This window comes from Bos mutus, chromosome 14, assembly GCF_027580195.1.
Source record: "Bos mutus isolate GX-2022 chromosome 14, NWIPB_WYAK_1.1, whole genome shotgun sequence".
NCBI lineage: Eukaryota > Metazoa > Chordata > Mammalia > Artiodactyla > Bovidae > Bos > Bos mutus.
This window is the reverse complement of record NC_091630.1, coordinates 72,318,022-72,341,537: the sequence shown is the minus strand read 5'-3', so window position 1 is coordinate 72,341,537 and position 23,516 is coordinate 72,318,022. Positions and strand designations below refer to the sequence as shown.

At 54.1% G+C, this 23,516-nt stretch overlaps 1 protein-coding gene across 1 annotated transcript in view; it reads right to left on the bottom strand.

Moving 5' to 3' along the window:
- Positions 1-457: 457 nt before the first annotated feature.
- The window catches only part of COL22A1 (collagen type XXII alpha 1 chain), a 224,269-nt gene continuing 201,210 nt past the window's right edge, over positions 458-23,516 (bottom strand). Inside the window, 13 exon segments of the mRNA XM_070382724.1 lie at positions 458-1,640; positions 1,901-1,978; positions 4,181-4,363; positions 6,851-6,917; positions 8,527-8,706; positions 10,556-10,600; positions 11,625-11,660; positions 11,816-11,887; positions 13,559-13,612; positions 15,541-15,594; positions 16,918-16,971; positions 17,689-17,733; positions 20,396-20,449. Of these exon segments, the coding sequence (XP_070238825.1) occupies positions 1,450-1,640; positions 1,901-1,978; positions 4,181-4,363; positions 6,851-6,917; positions 8,527-8,706; positions 10,556-10,600; positions 11,625-11,660; positions 11,816-11,887; positions 13,559-13,612; positions 15,541-15,594; positions 16,918-16,971; positions 17,689-17,733; positions 20,396-20,449 (1,113 nt within the window). The 3' untranslated portion in view covers positions 458-1,449.

Sequence of the window (23,516 nt, the reverse complement as noted above, 5' to 3'; positions counted from 1 at the left end):
TCAGGGTGGGGTCGCGGGATGACTCCTACCATGGTATGCACTCTCACTGAACCGGCCCCAGGGTGGTAACAGGTGATGACGGAAGATGGCGCCCATCACGATGGTGGTCCTTGGGCCAGGGGGCTGGAATTGGCCTCCAAGCTGCCCCCAGACAGAGCTGTAGGCCTGGACCCTTCACACCCACCCTCATCTGCTGTGAGCATGTGGGGAGGCCCGTCCCCCTGAGGCTGCAGGGTCCACACCCCATAGGAGTTTCCCTGGCTCAGAATCCAGGGAAGGCCCGAGTGACACACTCTTGCTCACACACGTGCACACTGAGCACATGGCCTGAACAGTGGCTTGGTCCGTGCTCCCCGGGGGAAAAATGATGCTTCCCTGGCCTCGAGGGGTCCACGTGGGGAAGATGCTGGTGATAAGGAAGGACCATCACAGAAAGCAAAAGAAAAGGAAACTCGGATTTATTGAGCACCTGTTGAGCTGGGCGAGTCATTCACAAATATACACTCAACGCCAGAAGCTGGAGACACATGCTTCCCAGCTCTGGCCAGCACCCCGGCCAACTGCCCGGCATCAGACACACGGGAGTGGTCTCTGGACCCTCTTATTTCAAAATGAAAGTGAGTGAAACCAACACAGGGGCCACGGAGGAGCCTATCCATGCTCAGAAGCCAAGTGAACACACAGGGGCATCTTTTTCTGTGTCAGCTCCCACATTTTTGGTGCAGACGCTGCGAGATTCCAGGAAGCAGCCTCCAGCCGTGTGCAGTGTCTCCCTTCTGCAGGCTTGGGACCTGGAGGCGCTGAGCCGCTCCCAGAGGACGGACCTGCCCGCTGCTGCGTGCACCCGCCATCCAGAGCAGAGGCTGCGCTTCGTGTCTGCACCTTCCTTCTCTTTCTGCTTCACTTACTTCTCCTGGGAAGCAGCGGCTGTCAGCTAATCTCTCCCTGGGCGACCTCTGGGCACAACCAAGAATAGAAGCCCATTGTCCTCATTTTCTTAAAGTTTCCTTTTGAGGAAAGAGGTAAGTTTGGCAAGTGTCCGGTCAGGGTTTCATAGCACCGAGAGTTTCCTTAGAATTGGCAGCTACACTTCAATCGGGGGCCGTCAGGAGAATGAGAAATGTTCTCTGCCTCACGAATCAGGTTTCCCCAACTTCAGAGCAGAGGGGAAAAACTCGAAAAGCATTACCATATGAAATAACAATAATAATAATTAACAATAATAATATTATAATCTGACCGACCGGCAGCATCTGTTGGTTTTAATAATGTTGAGGTCTCTTAAGAAAAACAAGACAAAAAAAAAAAAAACCACACACACACATGATAAAAGAAAGAAAGGAAAACAAAAACCACATGGCTGAAATGTCTCAAGACCTCTGGCTTCCCATCGGGCTGTGCGTTCAAGTTTCAGAAATCCACCAGCGTCTCCTGGCATCCCGGCATCTTCTAGGGGCCCTTCACGTTACCAGGTCGAGCAGCAGCAAGGCTGGCGAAGTAGGCACACTGTGAGGGGTCGCACTGGCCCGGGGGGCCGGGGGGACCTGGGGGGCCGGGGTGTCCAGCCGGTCCTGTCTCTCCTTGAGGCCCGGGACTCCCGGGAAGCCCATCTTTAGCATAGCCAGGTTCCCCGGGCTGACCTGGACCAAGGAGCAAAAGAAAGAGACGGTGGTTCAAGTTCCTTCCGGAGCACACACAAGCCCTGATGCCACTATTTTCATTCAGAAGTGAGCTGAGGATGCCACAGGCTCAGAGCAAACACCCCACGGTCTGGGCGCCCTGCCTAGAGAGATGAGAATGGTCCCCGTGGACACGGTGCAGCCAGATGGCTGCTCTTTGCATCCGACACCCTGGGGCCCGGCCCCTCGCCTACCCCAGACTGCAGCCCAGCCACTCCTACCTGGGATCCCGGGGGGTCCCATCTCGCCTCGGAGGCCAACTCCAGGTGCCCCTGGGTCACCTTTGGCTCCTCGCTCACCTGGTGAGAAAAACACGCGCTTCTGATGCTGGAGACTCACAATGGTGGCGGAGGGAGGGGGCCCACCACGGGGCTGGGGGCAAGGCCAGCACTGTGTCAGACGCCTCGCTCCTGTTCACACACTCATTCATGCACACTCGCACTCGAGCACACACTTGCACTCAGAAATATGCCCATGTGAACACCAAAACAGACACCCCCTCGAAAACATTTGCTCAAATACACATATGCACACGTACACATTCACTCAAGTGTGATTACCAATGATACACACACATATGTACACTCACACATATATTATACGAATATGCATATGTCATAAACACATCAAACACAGACACCCAAACGTTCACACTCTCTCCTATACAAACACATATGTCCACACACATCCACTGGCACATGCCTACACGTCCCCGTGTTCTCACAGCATTCCTTCTGAGCCTTTGTCTAGGAGGAGCTGGGTGATAAACAAGCCTGAGTATACGTAAGACACAGCCCTACTCTTGAGAAGCATGAATTCTAAGACAGATGACACAGGACACAAAGAAGATTCTAATATGAAGCAGAATCAGGTATAAGTCTTAATAATCACAGGAATTTAAAACTCTAACATGTTCAGAAGAAAGAGGGTTCATTCCCCGGGAGGATATCTGAGACCAGGGAGGAGTTGGGGTTAATACTATACAAACTTGATTAAACTGCCTCGCAGCTTTTTTTTTTCATCATTCCTTTTCTTTGAGATGTTGTCTCCAGAATATCTCCTGTATGTAGTGTATAACGTTTTCTTTTATAATCCAAACCGAAATTCTGCCAGTCCAGGGAGATTCTAGGCCACTCTTATTTATTGTTCCAGTTACTAAACTCGGTCAGTCGTCTGTCACAGTCTGACTTTTCTGTGCTTTATGCTTTCTTATTGGCATTTATTTAGTAAATTTTGTTTCATGAACCAACAGAAGACAGACTTGGATGCAAACGTTAAAAAAGTTGAGAAGCAGAAACATTACAAGATGATGCTTCTCAGTGAACGAAGAATTAAGGGGGAATTTCCTAGCAGTCCAGTCGTTAGAACTCTGCCCTTTCACTGCCCAGGGTGTGGGTTCAATAATCCCTGGTTGGGAAACTAAGATCCCAGGGGGCATCTGCCCAAAAAAAGAATTAAGGAATGGAAGACTGAAGGAGGGAGACGTGGCAGCTGAGATGACAGCACCGCCTCTCCCCTCCCCCGTGCTTATTCCTCGCTGGACAGAAGGGGTGAACAGCCAGGCTGCTGAATTTGGGCCCAGGTCCTTCCTCGCCCTTCCACATCTGTCCACCAGCAAAGACAATGCCTTCCTCTGTGCACGGGGCGCTGTTGACGGCAGCAGGCACTGTGCCTTGCAGGACAGGCTCGCTGTGTCCAGCACAGCCACGTCCAGATCAGGTATGTCCCTGAGAGCTGGAGAGCTGGCAGCCATGTCCAGTTTTAGTTCAAACCACTTCATTCCCATGGAAAAGCGTTACTCGCTCAGTCATGTCCGAGTCTTTGCAACCCCATGGACTGTTGCCCGCCAGGCTCCTCCATCCATGGAATTCTCCAGGCCAGAATACTGGAGTGGGTTGCCATTCCCTTCTCCAGGGGATCTTCCCAACCCAGGGACCGAACCCTGGTCTCCTCCATTGCAGGCGGATTCTTTCCTGTCTGAGTCACCAGGGAAGCCCATGTACAAGTGAAGTGAGTGAAGTCGCTCAGTCGTGTCCAGCTCTTTGTGACCCCGTGGACTGTAGCCCACCAGGCTCCTCCGTCCATGGGATTCTCCAGGCAAGAATACTGGAGTGGGGTGCCATTTCCTTCCTCCAGCCCATGTATAGCTGGCATCTGATGCCCGTTTGCCTGGAGATTAAATGTCTTATTCCTCAGTGACCTCTTGAACGGGGAAAGAGAAGACATCCTGTGTACTCCCCGGACCGTGAGCAGTGGAGACAGAGACCGACCAGGATGGGAGGAGAAAACAGACTCGCTCCTCTGGGCAGAAGCATCATTTTGCAAAAACGTCAAGTTTGAAAACCTCTTAGGCAGATGAAGAAACGACACGATGTCAACATGCAGGGTGTTAGCAGGCTGCGGGGGCGGGGAACGGGCTGACTCCTGCATATTCAACGGAGCGTGTGCTGTGCACACTGGTTCCTTCTCTACAAAGCACCTCGTCCCAGCTCCTCACTCACCTTTGGGACCTATGGGGCCAGAGGGTCCCTCCAGACCCCCTTGCCCTGGCCTTCCTGGCTCCCCGACGGGGCCTGCCCGACCTGGAAGCCCATCTTTTCCAGGAGGCCCTGGGGGTCCGGGTCTGCCTTGAGAGGCCTTCGTGTGTGCAGAGGGCATCTGGGCCAGGAGGTAGGCGAGTCTGGCTGTGGAGTAAGAAAAACAGAGAGATGTTTCATGAAGGAGGGATAAAGGACCGAAGATGGGCCAGCAGCGCACTGCAAAGCTCGAGGCAGTAAGAGCTGGGAAATAGCAGCGAGAGAGACACACCAAGAGTGCGCCGCAGGGCGCATGTCCATGTGGATGCTGCTCCGGAGCCAGGCAGCTGGGCTGGGGTCCCAGTGTCACCACTGCCAGCGGCATGGCCCTGGGCAAGCCACCTGACCTCTCTTAGCCTTTGCTGCCTTTTCTGCAAAACGGGGGCAATGAAATAAGTCCGACCCCACTGGGCTGGTGGGAAGATGGAACCAATGAGACGAGGCATCATGACAGCCCCCGGCACAAGATCCAAGTGGTGCGTGGATGTCGCTGCTCCCCTCGAGGCGGCAATGACAGCAGCAGCAGGAACTGTTGCAACTCTCAGGCTGGGGAAACTGAGGCCAGTGGGGGAGGGTGAGACTTCAGTGGCTTACACAGAGCAACTTAGGGACTTCTCCTAAGTGTGGAATTCCTCATCTATAAATGAAGGGCTGGACGCAATGTCATTAATAATTCTTAGGTGTGTGAAATGTTAAAGATCACAGGCTGATTCCAAATCCAGAGGTCCAGCCGCTGGCCTCCATGCCTTCCTACTGCACGGGGCATACACAGCCCACCCCAGGGCCACCAGGGGCTCTTCCTGTGTTTTCCAGACGATCAGGCCATGCCCTTCACCTGGCAATGGGGAGCGACCAGCCCAGAGAGACAGTCCTGACGCCCTCCTGGGTCTCAGTGGTAAAACCGAAGCAGAATCGGGTTTCTGACAGCCTGGCGGGGGGGCTCCCGAGTAGCCCCTTCCCCACCCTCCCACATGAGGAAGCGGGAGGGGCATGCGCCGGAGACCGGGGCACACAGCTGTTCGGCTCACAGCCCGGACGCTGTCATCTTGAACGTGGAGCAGATGCTTCTGATGCTTCCTCCTCCCAAGATTGTTTAGAAGAAAGGACTCAGCTCAGCAGATGCTCCGTCTGAACTCATTCAAAACAGGACTCGTCTCTGCCCAGGGGCTGGAAACTCCTCGTGTGCCCGATAAATCTAACATCCAGAAGAAAGGCTGTAGATGGGGATGCTCACACACGGGAGACCTCAGGACTGCCCCGCCCAGGGGGAGTCACCATTCCAGCCTCTGGGATCCTTCCTTTCTTCACCCTCCTTACCACCAGCCCAGCTCTGTGCTGTCCTCTCCAGGGAACGGTCTCTGGTTCTCCTGGGCAGGGAAGATGGACCACACTCACTCGCCTGGATACCCCACGAGGGCAGTGAGACAGTCATTGTGTTCTGTGCTGCATCCACAGACCCAGTGCAGAGTCTCGAATGTGCCAGGAGGAATATTTCACTGTCTGAGACCTGACCATGTGAATTAATGTGCCCTTCCCCTTTGCCCACCCCTGCCTGGTAATGGTGGTGGGTTTCTGATCTTCCCTAGCCCAGAGTGGTCTGCGACTTTCTTCTCCTAACAGTTTCCAACACAGAGGGCAGGCGGAGATGAGATGGGAGAGGATGCAGTGGCTAAGAGCCTGGACTCTGCAGCCGGGCTGCCTGGTTAGACACTCACCAGCTCTGCAGCCTCGGGCAGGTTACTTAGCGTCTCTGATTTAACCCTCATCCATGGCTCAAGAGCTCACAGAGGCTTCCTTATGTCAGTAAACACGTGTGGGTTCTGAGAACTCCACCTGACGTGGAGCTGGCCCTACATACTGGTGCTATGACTATTACCTCCCCACCCCTCACTTCCTGAGCACCTGCTCTGTATGGGGCCCATGCAAGACTGGGATTTCACAAAGAATCCTACACAGGAGAATTACAAGGATTCTAGTTCCTTGAAAGCACAGTGTGTTCCAGCTCCCATTAGGGTCTCTGCACATGCTGTGTCTAAGGTCTGGAGTCTGGTCCTTGGTGTCAGCTCCCACGGCCCCTCCTCCAGGAAGCCTTCCCTCACCTGCTCCCCACCGTCTCTGAAATCTTAGTTTCTTCCCCTGTCCTCCTCTGTGTCCTCTGTGTCACATTAAATCACAGGCATTTTCTTACTATACCGAAGTCATCTTGCCTGTGTCTCTGTCTCCTGTTCTGGGCTGTGAGTTCTACAAGAGCCATTGCAGGCCTGCCAGAGCTCCTTGTTGATTAGATAAACAACTGAATGCACAGATAAGTGCTCATGGCAAGGCTGGTTCTGTAGGTGGTGAGCTCCCCTTCCTGGAGGTAATCAAGCAGCCATAGCTCAAGCATCCCCAAAGAGCACCTTGGAGCGGGATCTGTGTCAGAAGAGGCTGGAGGGAGCCTACAAGGTGAGCCTCTGTGCTGACTTCTGCAGGAGCCGCCCTGAGGCTGCCTTTACCAAGCCAGGCTGCAGAGGTCCCGAAGGAGAAGTGAACGGACTACCGCCCAGGCTTACAGAGCATCTAGGACCCGATGCTGTGAAAAAGCCAGCGACTCACTTTCCAGCTGTTTCTCCAGTTCCTCTTGGATGAGCCGCCGCAGGATGTCCATGGATGGAGACTCGCCCTGGGAAGAGGGAGGGAAGGTGGAATTACTCACCTTCCTAGGACCACCTGCCTCCCAAGACCCAGAGTGCTCAGGAAACCAAGACGGCCACAGCCACGCAGACCACAGCTCCCTAGTCCAATCCCTTTAACACCTAGAACCATCTCCCCACCCCCTGCCACGCAGGCAGCATCATTGTGTCTTGCATGGTGACCTGGATGCCTTTCTCCCTGAAGCCCCTGCTCCCTCTCCTTCCTGCACAAACCCCCTCCCCAGCCCTGGACCCTGGAGGCCTGACTCTGAGCCTCTCCGGGCTGAAGTCCCCCCACCTGCAGGGCCAGCTCGCAGGCTGCCCCCGCGCTACCTCAGGCTTGCCTTCCTCCCACTGGCCACGTGGTGGCTCTGGTGTCTGGCCTGCCCCGCTGGCCCCACAGGGTGTCTGCTCACACAAACGATGAGATGAGCGGTCAGCGGAGCAGAGCCCTGCCTCCAGGCCCCCACTGCTACATGCAGCTCTTAGAGTGATCCGTGAGAGCAGACCTCATGCCATGTCGGGCTCCTCCCTGGTCGTCAGAGCCCTTCAGGGAGGTGTCCACTCCCAAGGGTTGGGGTGTTTACTGTGCTCATCGCTGCAGCCCCAGCATTGGGCTTACAGTCTTATTTCCCTTTTTTCCTTTCTGGCCAATGACCTTTTATCTTACTCCCAGAATTCCCATTACTACCCAGAGCAGCAGGACACGCGGCAAAGACTCGGTGGGTGGGGGCGCTCTGGAAGCCCACTGAGTCCGCCAGCACCCACATTTGGCTGAAGGACAGGACCTGGCTGCCCGGCCTCTCCAGGGGGGTGAAACCCAGGCTGACCGCAGAGCCCCGCAGGAACAGGGCCAGAGCCTCAGAACAGGCGGGGCACGGGACCCGGGCCTGTGCTCTGGGCCACAGGAGGGGCCCCCGAGGACCACGCAGGCTGCAGAGCGGGGGTGGGGAGATCACATGGACCTGCAACCAGCCCCCAGGGACCAGCCCACCAAGCCCTCCCTGACACACTACAGCCAGCGTGTCCCTGTGTTGCAAGACTGTGTCACGTTAAGAGCTTGGCCACAAGAAACACTGTGTTCAGAGAAAAAACAAACTGCTCTCAACAAGCCTTTCCTTTTGCACTTGGGAAAAGCTAGACCCAGAGGGAAGACCAAGCACCCCAGACAGCAGACAGGAGGGAGACTAGAGCTGGGTGTCAGATGGACGGGGAAGGAGCCGTCCCCATGGGGAAGCTCGGGTCACTGGGAGCCTCTGCATCTTCTCGACTGCCTGTTGCACAGGGTCCTGGGCAAACAGCATCACCGCCCGGAGTGAAGCCTGAACCACGGGGACAGAGGGACTCTATCCCCAAGCCCTTCGTAAGCCATGTGTGTCATTTCACTTAACCATCACAGCCAGCCTGTCGGGAGAGAGGCATCCTCGTCCCTTTTGGGAGGGACGGGAGGGCAGGCTCAGAGAGGACAAGTAGGGGTCAGCCCTGGCTCACACAGGTCACCAGTACCTGCAATCTTGCCCCTCTGGAGCCCACACACCTCTCTGGCTTCCCCTGAGACCCTAAGGAGCCCCAAGTTTGAGGCATCGCCCGCACGCTTACCCTTAGCCCTGGAAATCCTGGCTGGCCCGGAGGCCCTGGGGGACCGGCCGGCCCACTCTCCCCAGGTGGCCCCTGGGGGCCCATGAGGCCTGTGTGACCCTTGTGGCCTGGGGTCCCGGGGTCGCCTGGCTGGCCCTTTCCACCGGGAGGGCCTTTGTCACCTTTGATGCCAGGATCTCCCTAGAGGAGGCAAGAAGAGCGTCAGTGAGCAAAGGTTAGAAGGCACCCCCAGGCCGGACATGCCCCAGGCTGCAGGAGGGACCCCCGGGCCCGGGTCCTCAGTGTGGGAGAGGAGACCTCAGTCTTGCAAGGCCCGTGACGCTGCACTGGTGAAGACAGGACTCGGGGCCCAGACGGACAAAGCTGTGCCCCTATGTCACGCAGGTCTGCCGGGGATGAGGTGTGGACTTTCAGATCCCAGTCTCATCTCCTCCCAGCAGAGAAGGCCAGCGCAGTGATGAAACCATCTGCCATATACATGCTTATATGGAAAAGCGTAAAGAGTGGTGGAAAAAGTCTGATAGGTTTCGGGGGGTTTACATAAAAGGTATATGCATATTTACACGTGCACACCCACCTGGTTCTGAGCACATGGGTTCCAGAAAGATACAAGCAAGTGTACAGAGACAGACCCAAGAAAAGCATGCTGGATGGGCACCTAGTCTCCACTGCATTCACTTGTTTTTTTTCAATTTATATTGTTTAACTGTATCACTTTTCAACAGAAACAGTAAGAAGAGTGAGTTAAAAAATGAATGCAGCCAGATTTGAGGAGGGTCTCCTAAATTTCTCCCACGTGATGGGTTTTATGGGGGCGTTGTCATCTGTGGGTGGTCTCCAGTGTGGGGGTCTGGGAGGGTCCCTTTCATGCATCTCAGTGCCAAGGCCTGTGGTACAGCGTTTCCTATTTATTCCACATCTCTACATCCCTCTGCGGTGAGAGGACCTGTCCCATATTTCAAATGTTCCAGAGCGGAAGGCGTGAGGAGCCTGACCGCTGTCTGGCAACCTTCCAGGAAACCACTTAATGGGGGGAGGCAACTTCCTTTATTGACTGGGTATTAGAGAAGCTTCTATTGATTAAGTATTAGAGAAGGTTCATGGTCTGAATTCCCCGGCTCCCAACCAAAACTCCAGCATGTGGCAGCTCCGGCCAGCTCCTGGCTGGCAGGACCCTCACTGTCTTCACAGCCACAGCCCCAGCCCCTGGGTCCATCCTCAGGGGCCAATAACCACGAGAATCACAGTCGCTGGGAAGGAGGAGGGCGAGAGATCCAGGTGGGGTGAGAATCCCCGACCTCTCAGCTTCCATTTCTCTCTGGTCTGCAGAGGAAACCAGTCCACACCCGTCCAACTTGCAAGGAAAGCAGAGATAAACTCTGTGGGACCACGGAAAAAAACCCAGGGCGGGTATGGGATGGCAGTGCCTTCCGTGTTGGGCAGCAGTGGGACCCTGTGATGGCCAGCCACATGGAGGACTGTTTAATTTCTCTGGAGGGAACAGCGGTTGTTATGGGTGAGAGAACGCCCCCTCCCCCCACCAGTGTTTCTTCCAAAACAGAATTGATTTTTTACCCTGTTTCTTGTTTTTTTTTTTGAGGAATGCAATGTAAAGAAAAGCTTTCTGAGCACAGCGCCAAGACGATTCATTATGGGAAAATCTGTTCCCTTGTCACCTCCAGGGACAGAGCTGGTTCTTGGCAAACTGGCACTTTGGGCTCCAAGCATGTCATGCACAGGCTTCCGCGCACGGGGAGGAGACAGGGAGATTTGTCAAAGTCTGGGCATGCTTGCCTCTGAATGTGTAATTGCAATGATTTTACTCCTTAAAATAACAACCATGAAAACCACAACAAAACCCCAACAACAGGAAAAACCTCCTGCTGTGGGCTCATGACTGTTGCGGGGGGAAAGAGAACAGGAAAGCCCCCACAAGCTGCTCCCCTGGGTGGGCAGCTTCCCAAAGCCCTGGACACAGGCCCCTTGCCCCCAGGAAGGTCGCCTGCACGTGACCACGTGTCCCACTCACCCTTTCTCCTCTGAGTCCTGGCTCTCCTGGCTTCCCAGGTGCCCCCTGCAATGAAAGCAAAGGAGAGCAGTCACTTCACCAGGGGCATCTCTGTCCTTCTTAGTCCTTGCTGCCTGCGGAGGACAGGGGGTCCTCCAAGAGTCCCGCTCTTGCCTGGTCATAACCCCCTCTCTTATGTACCCATCACCTTCGCCTGGCAGTTCCTGAAACATGCCACATTTTCTCCCCAATGCTTCACATGTGCCGAGCGGTCTTTTCCTAAAGCCCTTACCTGTCTCCCCCACCCCTTCCCACCCCTGCCCCTGCTCATCCTGACCAGGGCCGGAGCATCTCTGCTGACGGAGCCAGGGGAGGACAGAGCTGAGGCTTGAGCTGGAAACTGACATCATGCTGCTGGGTGGGGAAGGACCATGGGGGGCAAGGCTGGACATGAGAAGTCAGTTAGGAGGTCCCTGCAAATGCCCAGGGGAGAGATGACGATGGTCTCAGGCAGGTCTCTTAGTGGGAGAGATGGAGACAGCTGGACAGAGCTGAGAGGTACTTGGGAGTCCGAACGGACACGTCTTGTTAATAAACAGGACTTGCTGATGGGCTGGGTGCAGACCGATAAGTGAGAGATGTATCAAGATGGGACCCCGGGACCGCTCCCACGCAGAGTGAAAACACGGACCTTTGTTGACTAAGCACCAGGGGGACCTCCCTGGGGGTCTAGTGGATAAGACGCTGAGCTCCCAATGCTGGGGTCTTGGGTTTGATCCCTGGTCAGGGAACTGGATGCCACATGCTGCAGCTACGAAGCGAAGACCCCATGTGCTGTAACTAAGACTAGGTCAGCCAGATAAACAAATATTAAAAAATAAAATAAAAAGAAGGCACTAGGATCTCAGGACAGTGATGGCAGAATGCAGAAGCAAGTGCGGGCGCCCTGCTACGCCGAGGGCCACCTGCAGACACCACGCGGCAGAGCACGCAGCACACCACCAGCCGACAGCACGCGCCACCCGCTGATGACGCGGCCCCGCGTCTCCCGCAGGAACAGGCCCCAGGGGAACAGGGCTGCGGCACTCACCTCCTTGCCTGGGACTCCTTTCTCGCCTGGCTCCCCCTACAACACAAAACAAGTATCCGTTAGCTGCACGGCTGCATCAGCATGTTGCACGCAACACGAGTGCCTTTAAAACAGACACTTTGGCCCGAGTCGTCTCGAGCAACAGCAATCAAGGGTCCCGCCAAGGAGACCCTGACAGGGTCCCTGCTCACCTGAGGCCCCCGGGGACCCAGGAAGCCCGGGAGCCCTGGGCTGCCGTTTTCTCCTTTGGTTCCCTTCTGGCCCTGCGGAGGGAAAACGGGGCAGTCACTCTTCAAGCTCAAGGGCCAACTCAAGAAGGTTCAGAAATCTCGTAGCCCCTCTGTACTCTGCAGGCCTGGCATGTGAACAAAAGAAAAGACAACCCTTTTCCTGGAATGAAAGGGCTGGGTTAGGGAGAGAAGCTGTGCTGAGAATCCCACCCATGGGTGGGGGACAGGAGAATTTCCTGTGAATAGTCAACGGCCTTCCCATTCAGAGCAACAGAAACACAAAGGGACAAACATGTAACAAAACCCCTTGATGGGGATGGGCTTCCCTGGTGGCTTCATCAGTAAAGTATCTGACTGCCAAGCAGGAGGTGCAGGTTCGATCTCTGGGTCGGGAAGATCCTCTGGAGAAGGAAATGGCAACCCCCTTCAGTATTTTTGCCTGGGAAAAAATCCCATGGAGAGAGGAGCCTGGCGGGCTACAGTCCATGGGGTCCTAAGAGCCAGACAAAACTCAGTTACTAAGCCACCACACTTGACATGTGTGGGGCCCCTCTAAGTGACTTCCCCAGAGAGGCAGAGTTCCTCTTCCCAACTGGTCAGCGATTCTCACGGTTTGGCTCACTTTTGGGGGCAAAGTGTGTGGGAATCTTTCAGCTTCAACCTTTCTGGGAAGCCACCAAATGTGGGTCAGCCCTTCTGCAGCCAGCTCTGCGCTGAGGTGGATCAGCCTCGTGACACAATCCTTCCTGTCTGAGATGTCTCAGCATAGCTGACAAGACTCCTGCGATGCTTCCTACACGGCTGTCCCTGGTCCAACAGGAAGATGGGGCTCTACCGGGCACCCAGGTGCCTGGTCTGCTTGGGAATGATGGCTCTCCCAGGAGGCAGGATTTGCAGAGCTACCACCAGGAGGGTTCCTGGCAAACCAGGATGCACTGCTCATCCTGATTTCCACAGTGACAACAGTTAGCCAGCCAGATGGGTCTGCCCATTGCTCCGTGCAGTTACTGCTTGAGTACCAAACTATGAGGATGGCCATCTCAAGAGGATTGCCAATTTTAGCTAATAAATCTACTGTAAGGCTGGGGTGGGAGAAGACGAGTGGACAGGCATTGACTTATCCAACCCTAGGCTTCATCAAAGACCTGTCTTCTCCACCACGTCTCGCCATCTACCAGACCTGAACCCTAAATCCTGAATCCACTATCCAGGGATGAGGACACTGCTCAAGCCCCGCTCTTTCTACTCCCTGCCCGTTGTTCCTTCTTGCTCTCCCTTTTTCCCACCTCCCAACCAGCAGCAGGATCCTCTTCAGCCCACTCTGGGTTACATTCAGCCCCACGATGCATGATGCCTACCCTCTCTCATATGTTAGGGGTCGTGGGCCTGACCCTGTCCTTCCATCCTCTAAAGGCATCAAACAACTAACTTGCACTCTTAATACACATTTTAAAAATTCTTTAATAGTTTTTTTTTTTTTTTTTTTTCCTATTGGATGCCTATGGTTGTAGACCACAGAGTTAAGCGCGTAATCACATGAAAGAGGTCCTTCCTGGATCCTCTTGCCTCCAGCCTATTCCTACCATCCAAATACCATGTTTCCCCACTGAGGCTTCTGGTAACAGAGACCAGACAGGCTGATGTAAACCACACACCCTTCCAAAGCTTGCCCTGATTGCATCACAGCCGAGGGACAGTACTCACAGGGCTTCCTGGGGTGCCAGGCTCTCCCGGTGATCCAGGCGATCCACTCTTACCCTGATGGAAGAAACAGCAGTAAGGGTTCTGCTGGGATGTTCTGCCATGGCACAGGGCACAGGGCACAGGTCACAGGGCAGGACGCAGGGACAGAGACTGCTGGACGCGGAGGGCCGGTCTCACACAGAGCCATGACTTGGACCAGCATGACTCCACGTGCTTACTTAGAGGCTGCTTATCAACCCTATGGGGCTTCCCTGGTGGCTCAGATGGTAAAGACTTTGCCTGCAGTGCAGGAGACCTATGTTCGATCCCTGGGCTGGGAAGATCCCCTGGAGAAGGGAAAGTCTACCCACTCCAGGATTCTTGCCTGGAGAATCCCATTAATAGAGGAGCCTGGGGGGGTTACAGCATGGAGCTTGGGATATTTAACTCATAATAAATGATAAATACTTAAATGAGTTCACGTGCATGAAAGATCCTGGGCTGGTGACTGCTGCCTGGAGCACAGGCATGGTAAATCTTCGGGACCACATTTGCTGACTTATCCATTCATCCTCCCACTCAGATGCTGACTTAAGGAACAAACAAAAGTGCTCACATCCCTGGAGGCCTGGTCTCAGCTGGGGATGCATGTTCCTGCCTTTATGCTCTCCTCCTTCTCTGTGAGGGGCACCGCTGACTGCGTGGATAGAGATATCAGATAACATGGCAGGTGCAGCATCACCTGGCCACTGGATGGAAGGTCCCCGCATTCCAGATTCCAGGACAGACTCATAACCGTAACATGCTCTAACTTGATGGGCATTTTGTGCCCAAAACTCACAGTCCCTCCTGCTGCCAATCCATAGGCTGAAGTCCTAATCCCAGGGGTGTCAGACTTTGGCCTGATTTGGAAATATGGTCACTGCATATGTAATTCATTAAGGTGAGGTCACACAGGAATGGGGTGGGCCCCTAATCCAATATGACTGGTGTCTTCATAAAAAGGGGACATTTGGACCAGAGAAATGTCACAGGGAGAAAACCATGTGAAGATGGAGGTGGAGGCTGGGGTGATGCTTCTAGAAGCCAAGGAATGTCAGAGGCTGCTTGCAAACCACCAGAGGTTCAGAGAGCCATTCAAGGCTCTCCCTTGCAGCCTTGGAAGGAACCAACTCTACTGGGACCTTGACCTTGGACTCCTAGGCCACAGAACACTGAGATGATGAATGTCTTAGATTTCTAGCCTCCATAACTGAGGGACAATACATTTATGTTGCTTAAGCCGCTGTGTTTTCGGTCCTTTTGCTACGACAGCCCTAGTGAATGAATACAGAGCACACTCAAACCCCAGGATTCCTAAAGTTGGCTCATGATTCAGGGTTGGGGGCTGTTATAGTGCCCCAGCCATGCCAAGTGGCCCTTTTTTAGTAACTGAATTGTGGGTAGGTGGTCCCAGACAAGAGCCTGGGGAGTGTGTGCTGGGCCACAAGGGTGGGCTTAGGGCAGCGGCTATTTACCAACTGCTAAGACATTTTGAGGGCTTCCCTCATAGCTCAGTTAGTAAAGAATCCGCCTGCAATGTGGGAGACCTGGGTTTCATCCCTGGGTTGGGAAGATTCCCTGCAGAAGGGAAAGGCGACCCACTCCAGTATTCTGTATGGAGAATTCCATACAGTCCATGTGGTCACAAAGAGTCGGACACGATTGAGCAATTTTCACTTCACTTCACTTCAAGACGTTTTGAAATGAGATGGTTGGATGGCATCACCCACTTAATGGACATGAGTTTGAGCAAACTCCAGTAGAAAGTGAAGGACAGGGAAGCCTGGCATGCTGCAGTTCATGGGGTTGCAAAGAGTTGGACACGGCTGAACAACAACAACAAAGACATTTTGTCATTTTTTAATGACACACAGGGCTGTACCAGGATGAACCAACCAAATATCACCATGGTAACAGGCCTGACAAAGCACGGAGCAGATCGCCCTCAAGGCAAAACTCACCGGCAGGCCCCTCAGTCCTTGGGGACCCTGTGGCCCTGTAGGTCCGGTGTCACCCTGGAACAGAGAGAGGTCACATCACCCCAGAGTCACTGCATGAAAATGGTGGAAGCAGACTTCCCCCAGGTGCCCTAGAGACCCAACAAATGGGGCCCAACGTGTCTCATCACCAATCACCAGCTGTTCCCCAGGCACAGCTCACTTCCTGCAGGTAAGTCCTCATTTGTACACTTGCTGACTTAATTTACTTGGATAGACCTGGCCCACCCAGACACATGGGGATCTCGGGGGCTCTACCTGGAGCTAAGGGATGTGACAGGGAAAAGAACTTTCCTTGGCATCCCATCTCTGATGGGACGCTGGTCAGTCACCTGTGGCCACTCCTGCCTCAGTCTCCACAGTAAGAAAAACGCCATTGGAAGGTCTACAGAAACTTCCAAGGTGCCGAGCAGCGGGGACTCACCACTGCCTCCCACACGGTCTTCCCAGCAGCCTCCTAACTGGGGTATAAATCTCCTCATATTATAAATGAAAAAGACAGAAGCTTGGCCATACTCCTACACAAATTAGACTGTACAACACCCTAAAAAAATGGGGGTTTTACATGCAAAGAGAGAGCTGAGCGGCAGGGAGGCAGGCACTTGTACCACGAGCGGGCCTCTGGAGCCTGTCCCCACTGCACCCTGAACTGCTGGGCGACCCGAACCCTCCACCCCCTGCCCAGGGGGCTTCCCTCACACCCTCCGCTATAAACTGGAGCAAGAGGGGTCAGGGAGCTCAGAATTCTCAACCTGCCTTTCAACACCGAGAAGCACCCTTGGGGGACAGGGAGGGGGAGAGGTTTCACTCCAGTCAACGCAGCTGCCCTGCTTTGATCTGCCTGCAAGGCCCCCGTGTACCAGACAGGTAGGTTTGTGGAATGGATCCTACTGCTAAGGAAAAGCACAAGAAGAGCTAGATCCTTTCCAGCTCCAGCATCTCATGACCACAGAGCAGCCGAGGTGACAATGTACACCAAGAGCCAGGGTGGGGGGCACACATCACCAGGGCTTAAAGCCAGGTCCTGAAGGGCGCCAGGGGCTGGGCACGGGGCCACCTGGGACCTCAGGACTGCAAGCCGGTGCTCCTGACCAGACACTCACGTCCAGGAGGCCGAGCCGTGTCCACACACATCGGATGGCCCTGTGGGGAGGGTTCAGGTGGCCTGCGGTGCCAGCAGGCAGGACATCGCCCAGAGAGTCTCACAATCCACCTGTGACTCCCTCCATCGTGGTACCCGCTCCCCTGCCCAAGTTCTAAGTGTCTCCTGGTCCTTGTCTAAACTATCAACACCCCTCCACCCATAGGCCCAGCCAGGACCCACTGGACACCCGCACTCACGTCTTTCCCTGGTGACCCCTCCCGGCCAGGGGGCCCCGTGGCGCCAGGCTCTCCCTAGGAAAAGCAGAAACACAACAGCTGCTGTTATAGAGAGAAATGCGGAACACCAGTGTCCCAGCCGCCAGGCCTCGGAGCACAGGAGGAGGAAGACCGGGAGGACCGCCTCCGCAAAAGCATCCCCACCCCAGGTCCTGGCCCCCAAGTGGAGTCTGCAGTGCCCCTCTAGGCCAGCTGTGAGCCCTCTAAGCTGCGGGGAACCACCAGCTGACAGATTAGGCAAACCGCTGGGGGTTCCACCTCTCCATGCGCCGACCCGCTGGCCCCTCGCTGCACCCTGGCTTCCTCCTCACCGCACAGAGCAGCAGGCCTCACCGAGGGACCCCCCCGCCAGGGATCCCTCTGTTTGGGGCACTTGGAAGAGACAGAGCAAGGCGGAGCACAGGAAGACAGGACCCAGGGTTTCCCAGCTGGGATAAGCTGAAGGTGTCCACACACGAGCTCTGGGACCTCAGGAAAACCACCGCCATCCTCCGGTGGCAGTGACCGCACCTGACTCCAGGCTGACCTGGTCAAACTGGTCGGTCATCACTGTGAGGCCCCTGGGAGAAAGGTCTAGAAACACGTAACCGGGGAGGGATGATGCTTCCAATGGCTGCCACTGTCCTCTCTCAGGACACACCTCTGCCCGTCCCTCCAGGGCCCAGGAGCCTTGTGGCTAGAAGCGCCAATTCGGGTGCATGGGGACCGCCTGACGGCGACATGTCCACTTACCCGGGGGCCAGGTGGGCCAGAGTCGCCTGTGTGTCCCTTGAAGCCCTAGAAGAAAAAGAATGATGTTATCCCACCAGGGAGCAGACTGGTAACGCAGGACCAGGCAGACTCCAGGGGTGGAGGGGAGCAGGAGGAGGCAGCAAGCCCCCGCTGGATATGTGCAGGGGGTCTTCTCGACCCGGGGATCGAACTCGGGTCTCCTGCATTGCAGGCAGACTCTTTACCGTCTGAGCCCCCAGGGAAGCCCTTATCTCCTTTAATCTCCTGTTTTCAAGAGCAAGTGAAGGCCCTTCTGGGGAGAATACCAGCCCTCAGGCTCAGCCATTAGATGAGAGCTCTGACCTGCAGGCCCCACCGTTGTGTGGTTGTGGCTGTCATCCTGCAAATGTGTTCTCTGTCCTATCCTCCCCACTCGATGGACAAGGATGGTGACTTCCGGAGGGAGGCCGTGAGGGTCACTCCCCAGGCTGTGGGGCGGTGCAGTACCAAGGGGAGCTCGAGACTCCGGGAGGAGCCGGAGAGAGGAAGACGCACTCCCTCGGATTTGACTCCAGATTCAACCCTGTGACCTCAGAGAAGTCAGTTGACCCCCTGGAGTCCTAACATCACCATCTAAGAAATGAGGATAATAAAAATTACCCACCTGGCAGAGTTCTGCAGGACTGATTGGCAGAAAGGGGTGTTCTATGCTAGTCAGTGTGACGGAGCAGGGCTGACTTTGGAGCGAGGTCAGAAAATGAACCTGGTCTGGTGCCCCACTCTCTAGCTGTGGGCCTTGGGAGCTTTACTTCTCTTTCTTGGGATTCAGTGTCTGTATCTATCGAGTGAGGGTGAGCCCACATCTGCAGGGCTGCTGTTCAGGATTGAGAAAGAGGAAAACAGTGCTCTCCACTGTTCAAGACGGCCAGTTCCCTTTCCTTGGGTCCCAGGATATTCTTCCAAGACACTCGAGTCCCAAATCCAGCCATGCTCAGAGCCAGGGACCCTGGTTGTTCTCCTCCCAACAATCATGGACAAAAGCACCAAGTAAAGGAAGCCACACGCAACGTACCTGTCATGTGGCTGGGAAATTCCTTTAGTACTCACAACCACCCTGCAGAAGCGGGAGCAGCTCTGCTGCCCATTTCATAGAAGAAACAGGTTCAGAAAGGTCCCCTGACCCAGGTCAGAGTTATTAAATGGCAGAGCGGAAGCTGAGCCCAGGTCTGTCTCTCTCAAAGCTTATACGTCTCTAATTCACACAGTGCCAGCCAGAGGAGGCGGGTCTTTCATCACCTGCCTGGGTCTCTAACCTCTATCCCTGCACTGAAGCAGGACTCCTTACAACTCTCAGTTGAGAGATGGGCCTGGCCCCAACACAGTTCCTAGCAAATGGATCTTCTTGGTTGAAAAAAACAAAGAAACAAACCAAGAAACCCCTCCCTCCAATAAACCAGTGGCTACGGTGGCAGTTTAGTCTGAGTTGTGTCCAACTCTTTGGGACCCCATGGACTGCAGCCGGCAGGCTCCTCTGTTCACGGATTCTCCAGGCAAGAATACTGGAGTGGGTTGCCACTTCCTTCTCCACCAATAAGCCAGTAACAACCTTAAAAAAAAACATCCTAACTCTGTGTTTTAATCCTCCAAAGAGGTGATATTCTGCAGTCTTAGGTTTCTTCTCCTGGTGCAATCAGGTGAAAAGCAGGGAGATTTAGGAAAAAGCAAAGTACTTTTTTGTGTTTTATCTCCTTATTGGATACTAGCCAGCTGAGTTATTGATTTTTTTCTTTTAACAGAGAAGCAAATTAAGGAAGTAGAACTAGCATTTTCTTCTCCCACTTCTTGCCAGTAGGCGATTTCTGGCAATCTTATATCTGGCAAAATTATATCTAGATAATTGGATTTTAAGATTTTCATTAAAAATCACATTTTCCCAAAAGAAAATCTAAGGAACTGGGTAAACAACTTTGAAATTATAAAGAAGTAAAGCATTTAGCAAAAAAAAAAAAAGAAAGAAAGAAAGAAAAAACCCAAGAACTCTAAAATACACAGAGTTCATTTTTGGAGAAAAGGTATCTTTGTTTATGTGTATAATAAATAGCTCAACAGCTAGATCTAGATTTAAATATATAAATGATAGATATAGACTTAGATATATAAATGTTGGATTTCATACATAGAAGACTAAAACTCATGTAGAAGATTAACAGAGCGTTACTTCCATGTTGTAGAATTATGTTAACTCAATTTTCTTCTCTATAACATTACTTTTCTTATTCTTTTTATGACCATCATCATTTGTTATTGTTATGCTGTGAAAATGTGTTACACTTCTAATTGGAGAAAAAATACTTTAGCTGTGGAAAGGTTTCAGAATGAAAATTAAGACTCATTTTTAGGGTTTGTCATCCAGAGAAAGCCTATTAAAAATATAATAAATAGGATAAGAACAAAGGAAACTTAGAGTACCAACACTGTGACAATGGCTGCAAGAGGGGAAATAAATTTTATCGCAATGGCACAGGAAGCGCCTGGATTTACTGCATGTAAGTACCAATGTCTTGGAAGGAAGGCACTTCTGGAGTCCACGGCTGGGCGGTCTCAAAGAACCCAAAGAACCCGACCCACAGTGTCACAGGCAACTGGCTGGTGGCTTTATTCTATGTGGACAACACACTTACACACACACACACACACACACACACTCACATACACACTCAACACTTACAGGGGGACCGCGGGCACCCTCTGGTCCTGGCAGACCCGGCTCTCCTGTTTTGCCCTGAGGATAAAGAAGAAAAGAAAAATCTGAGGACAGTATTTTCAGGATCTTCCTATTCTTGGTTGCCCAGGCTTCACATCATATTTCTACCAGCCAGTCTCTGCACCTGCCAACCCTACCCTCCAACACCGTGGTCCATGTCAGTCCATACAGAACAGCACTGTGTAGTCCAGCCTATTAGACTCTTGGTTTTCCTGGGACGGTGCTGGTTACACAAGGTTCATCTCTGAGACGCCCATTCACGGTTGCCCCTATTTAATTCTCTGGATTGTTCTGGGTGGATGAGAAATTAGGTAGACACCCAAGCCAGAAGTAGCTTTATGCCACTCACAAAACCACTGCAAGGCAGCTACTAACAACTGCATCTTACAGAAGGGGACACTGAGGCTCAAAGTTACAGCGTCACTGAGTTAATAAACAGCAGAGCCAGAATGAATCCCAGTGACACCGCAAGGATGCTCTCCTCACCCCAGCCGCAGTGAGTGACAGGCGGGCCTGCAACTGACTCATCCCGGCCCCATCCCATCTCCTCCTAACTCGACGCAAGTAACTGGGACACTCGGTTCAAGAGTCTTCCCTACCAGCAGTCTTGTACAGCCCTGGATAGAATAAGCAATAAACACAGGCTCGTGGGTGCTGAAGTCCAGATAAAAGTGGTGAGGGGAGGGAGGGTTGGGGGAGCAGGGCAAGTGGGTGAAAGGCCACAGGGGTTGATGGGGAGACGGGCAGGGCACAGGAGGGCACACCCACCCCCACAGCTTATCAACCTTGAGGGTCAGATGGGGTCCAAGAGGGGGCACAGGAGAGGCACAAGAACATCCGTGGATTTAGAGTGAGAATTATGGGGAGAAGGAGGACGGGCACCAAGCTCCGATTTCTAAGTCGGTTTCTTCTCTGTCCCAGCTCCTCGAAGTCTAGCCATGTGGTCTTGGGTGTCACCCCCGCCCCTGGATCTGTTTGTCAGCTGTACACTCAGGACCATCTCTGCTCCACAGGGCCGTTGATGGAGGGGATATGGGCCTAGCCTGGCCCCAGCCCCACAGGCAAGTGGGACGCCCAGCACTGGCTGAAGCTGTAGCAGGAAAAGGGCGACCGCCAGCCCTGCTGAGGGTGTTCTATGCACCAGCACAGCCGGTGCTTCACACAGTGACGTCAATGAGTCCTCCCTGTAACCCATGAAGGAGACACTTCTGTTCCCCACCAGGCAACACCCCAAGGCATGGAGACATCAAGGGACCTGCTCAGGGTCAAACAGCTGGGGTTACAATGCAGGTAATTTGGCTCCAGAGTCTCCGAACTTCATCCTACGCTATAATGCATGCGCAAATGTCTCCTATTAAAAATAATGCAATGGGCAACTCTTAACAGCTGCCTGTCTACCCATCTGTGTATCTATCCATGCGTCCACCATCCGTCTCTCCACTGTGTTCCTCCGTGTCCCCAGCGCACAGGAATTTAAAGGACCAGGTCAAAGTGGAAAGCAACCAGCCGCCACCCGCAGTCAACGCTGCAGTTTCTGGACCCCCGCCCTGGGCTCCCCTGGAGGGGCTCCTGGCACTCTGTCCATCAGCCTCTGCTCAGGGACAGGGCAGCACTCAGACCCTGAGGGTGCAGAAGGCCCAAGAGCACGGGAGTCCAGGCCCCCTGGAGCTATACTCCCTTCAAGCAGGTGAAGGGGAGATAAATACCCCGGCCTCCGGTCCTTTGGCAGCGGTGGGAGCAGGCAGGCAGGTGTGCTGCTCACGCGCTCTCAGCCGGTCGCCAGGGGAGCGGACCTGGCGTGCCCACTGGACCGTCCGCTCACCGGCTGCCAGCGGCTCTCGCTCCTGGCTCCACCGCCTCACTCGGTGCCTGCTCCTGGGGTCTGCTCCCTGTGTCTGACCCTGTCCCACCTCCTGGGCTCCCGGTCTGCTTGGAGGGAGCCCAGGAGGTGACGCCACCCATCCTCTGCCAGTTTCCTCCCAAGCAGCTCACAGTGATAAACGTCAGGACAGCCACCCTGAGACCCCAGAAGGAGCTGCTGGTGAGCTCTGGACTGCCTGCTGTCAGGGGGAATGGGGAGAGTCACTGAGCACCCTCTGCTCCCAGCAGAGCCGGCCCTGTCTCCCGTGGGTGGACTAGGCCAGCAGTGACCCGGAGCAGACCTGGCCCCTATCCGTCTACGCCCAGTGCCTGGCACAAACCTTTCTGTATGAAGACCGAGGGCCTCACACAGGTATCCTGTGCTGTCAGTGACACCCTCTCGGGATAGTACGTGGAGCATGCGTGCTTAGCCACTCAGTCATGTCTGACTTCTTGCTACTCTTGGGAATGTAGCCCACCAGGCTCCTCTGTCCATAGGATTTCCCAGGCAAGAATACTGGAGTGGGTTGCCATTTCCTCCTCCAGGGCATCTTCCCGACCCAGGGATCGGCCCCCCTCTCCCATATCTCCTGCATTGCCACATCCTGCAAACAAGCTTCCTGCCTGCTCTGTGGTACTGACCGCTGGGGTCAGCCTTCAGGGTGTGGGTCCTGACTGCTTCCTTTACCAGCTGGGTGGCCTCAGCCAGCCTATTTAACCTCTCTGTGCCTCAGTTTCCTCATCTGTACCAATAATGATACCCTCACCCCACAGGGATTTTCTGGGGGTTACACCAGGCAAAATGTAATGGAGCACTCGTACCCCACATCAGCTGTCGGCCACAGTGGTGACATTTGTCCTTCTCTCTCCCTGGCCAGGTCCTCAGCCTGGCTACCTGCCCTGCCCACTGGGGCTGCTTTGCTGGGCATCAGCCTTCAGTGGCTCAGATGAGCTTTGCACTCTGCTCGTTACCCTGGGCTCTCTTTGCTCCTCTCAGCAATGAATTCTGCTTTCAGCATCTGGCGAAGTGTAAAAAGTGATAACGAAGATGCTTCTGGGGAGTCACAGAAGACGCAGAATGAATTATAATAGTTATGACCAGACAAATCAACTGGAACACAAACCTCACTGAAGAGATTTTTACGTAACTCCACTTAGCGGTTCTATAGGCTGCACAGTTCTAACCTCACCAGGAGTTAAAACCATGGCAGTTGGGAAAAGTAAC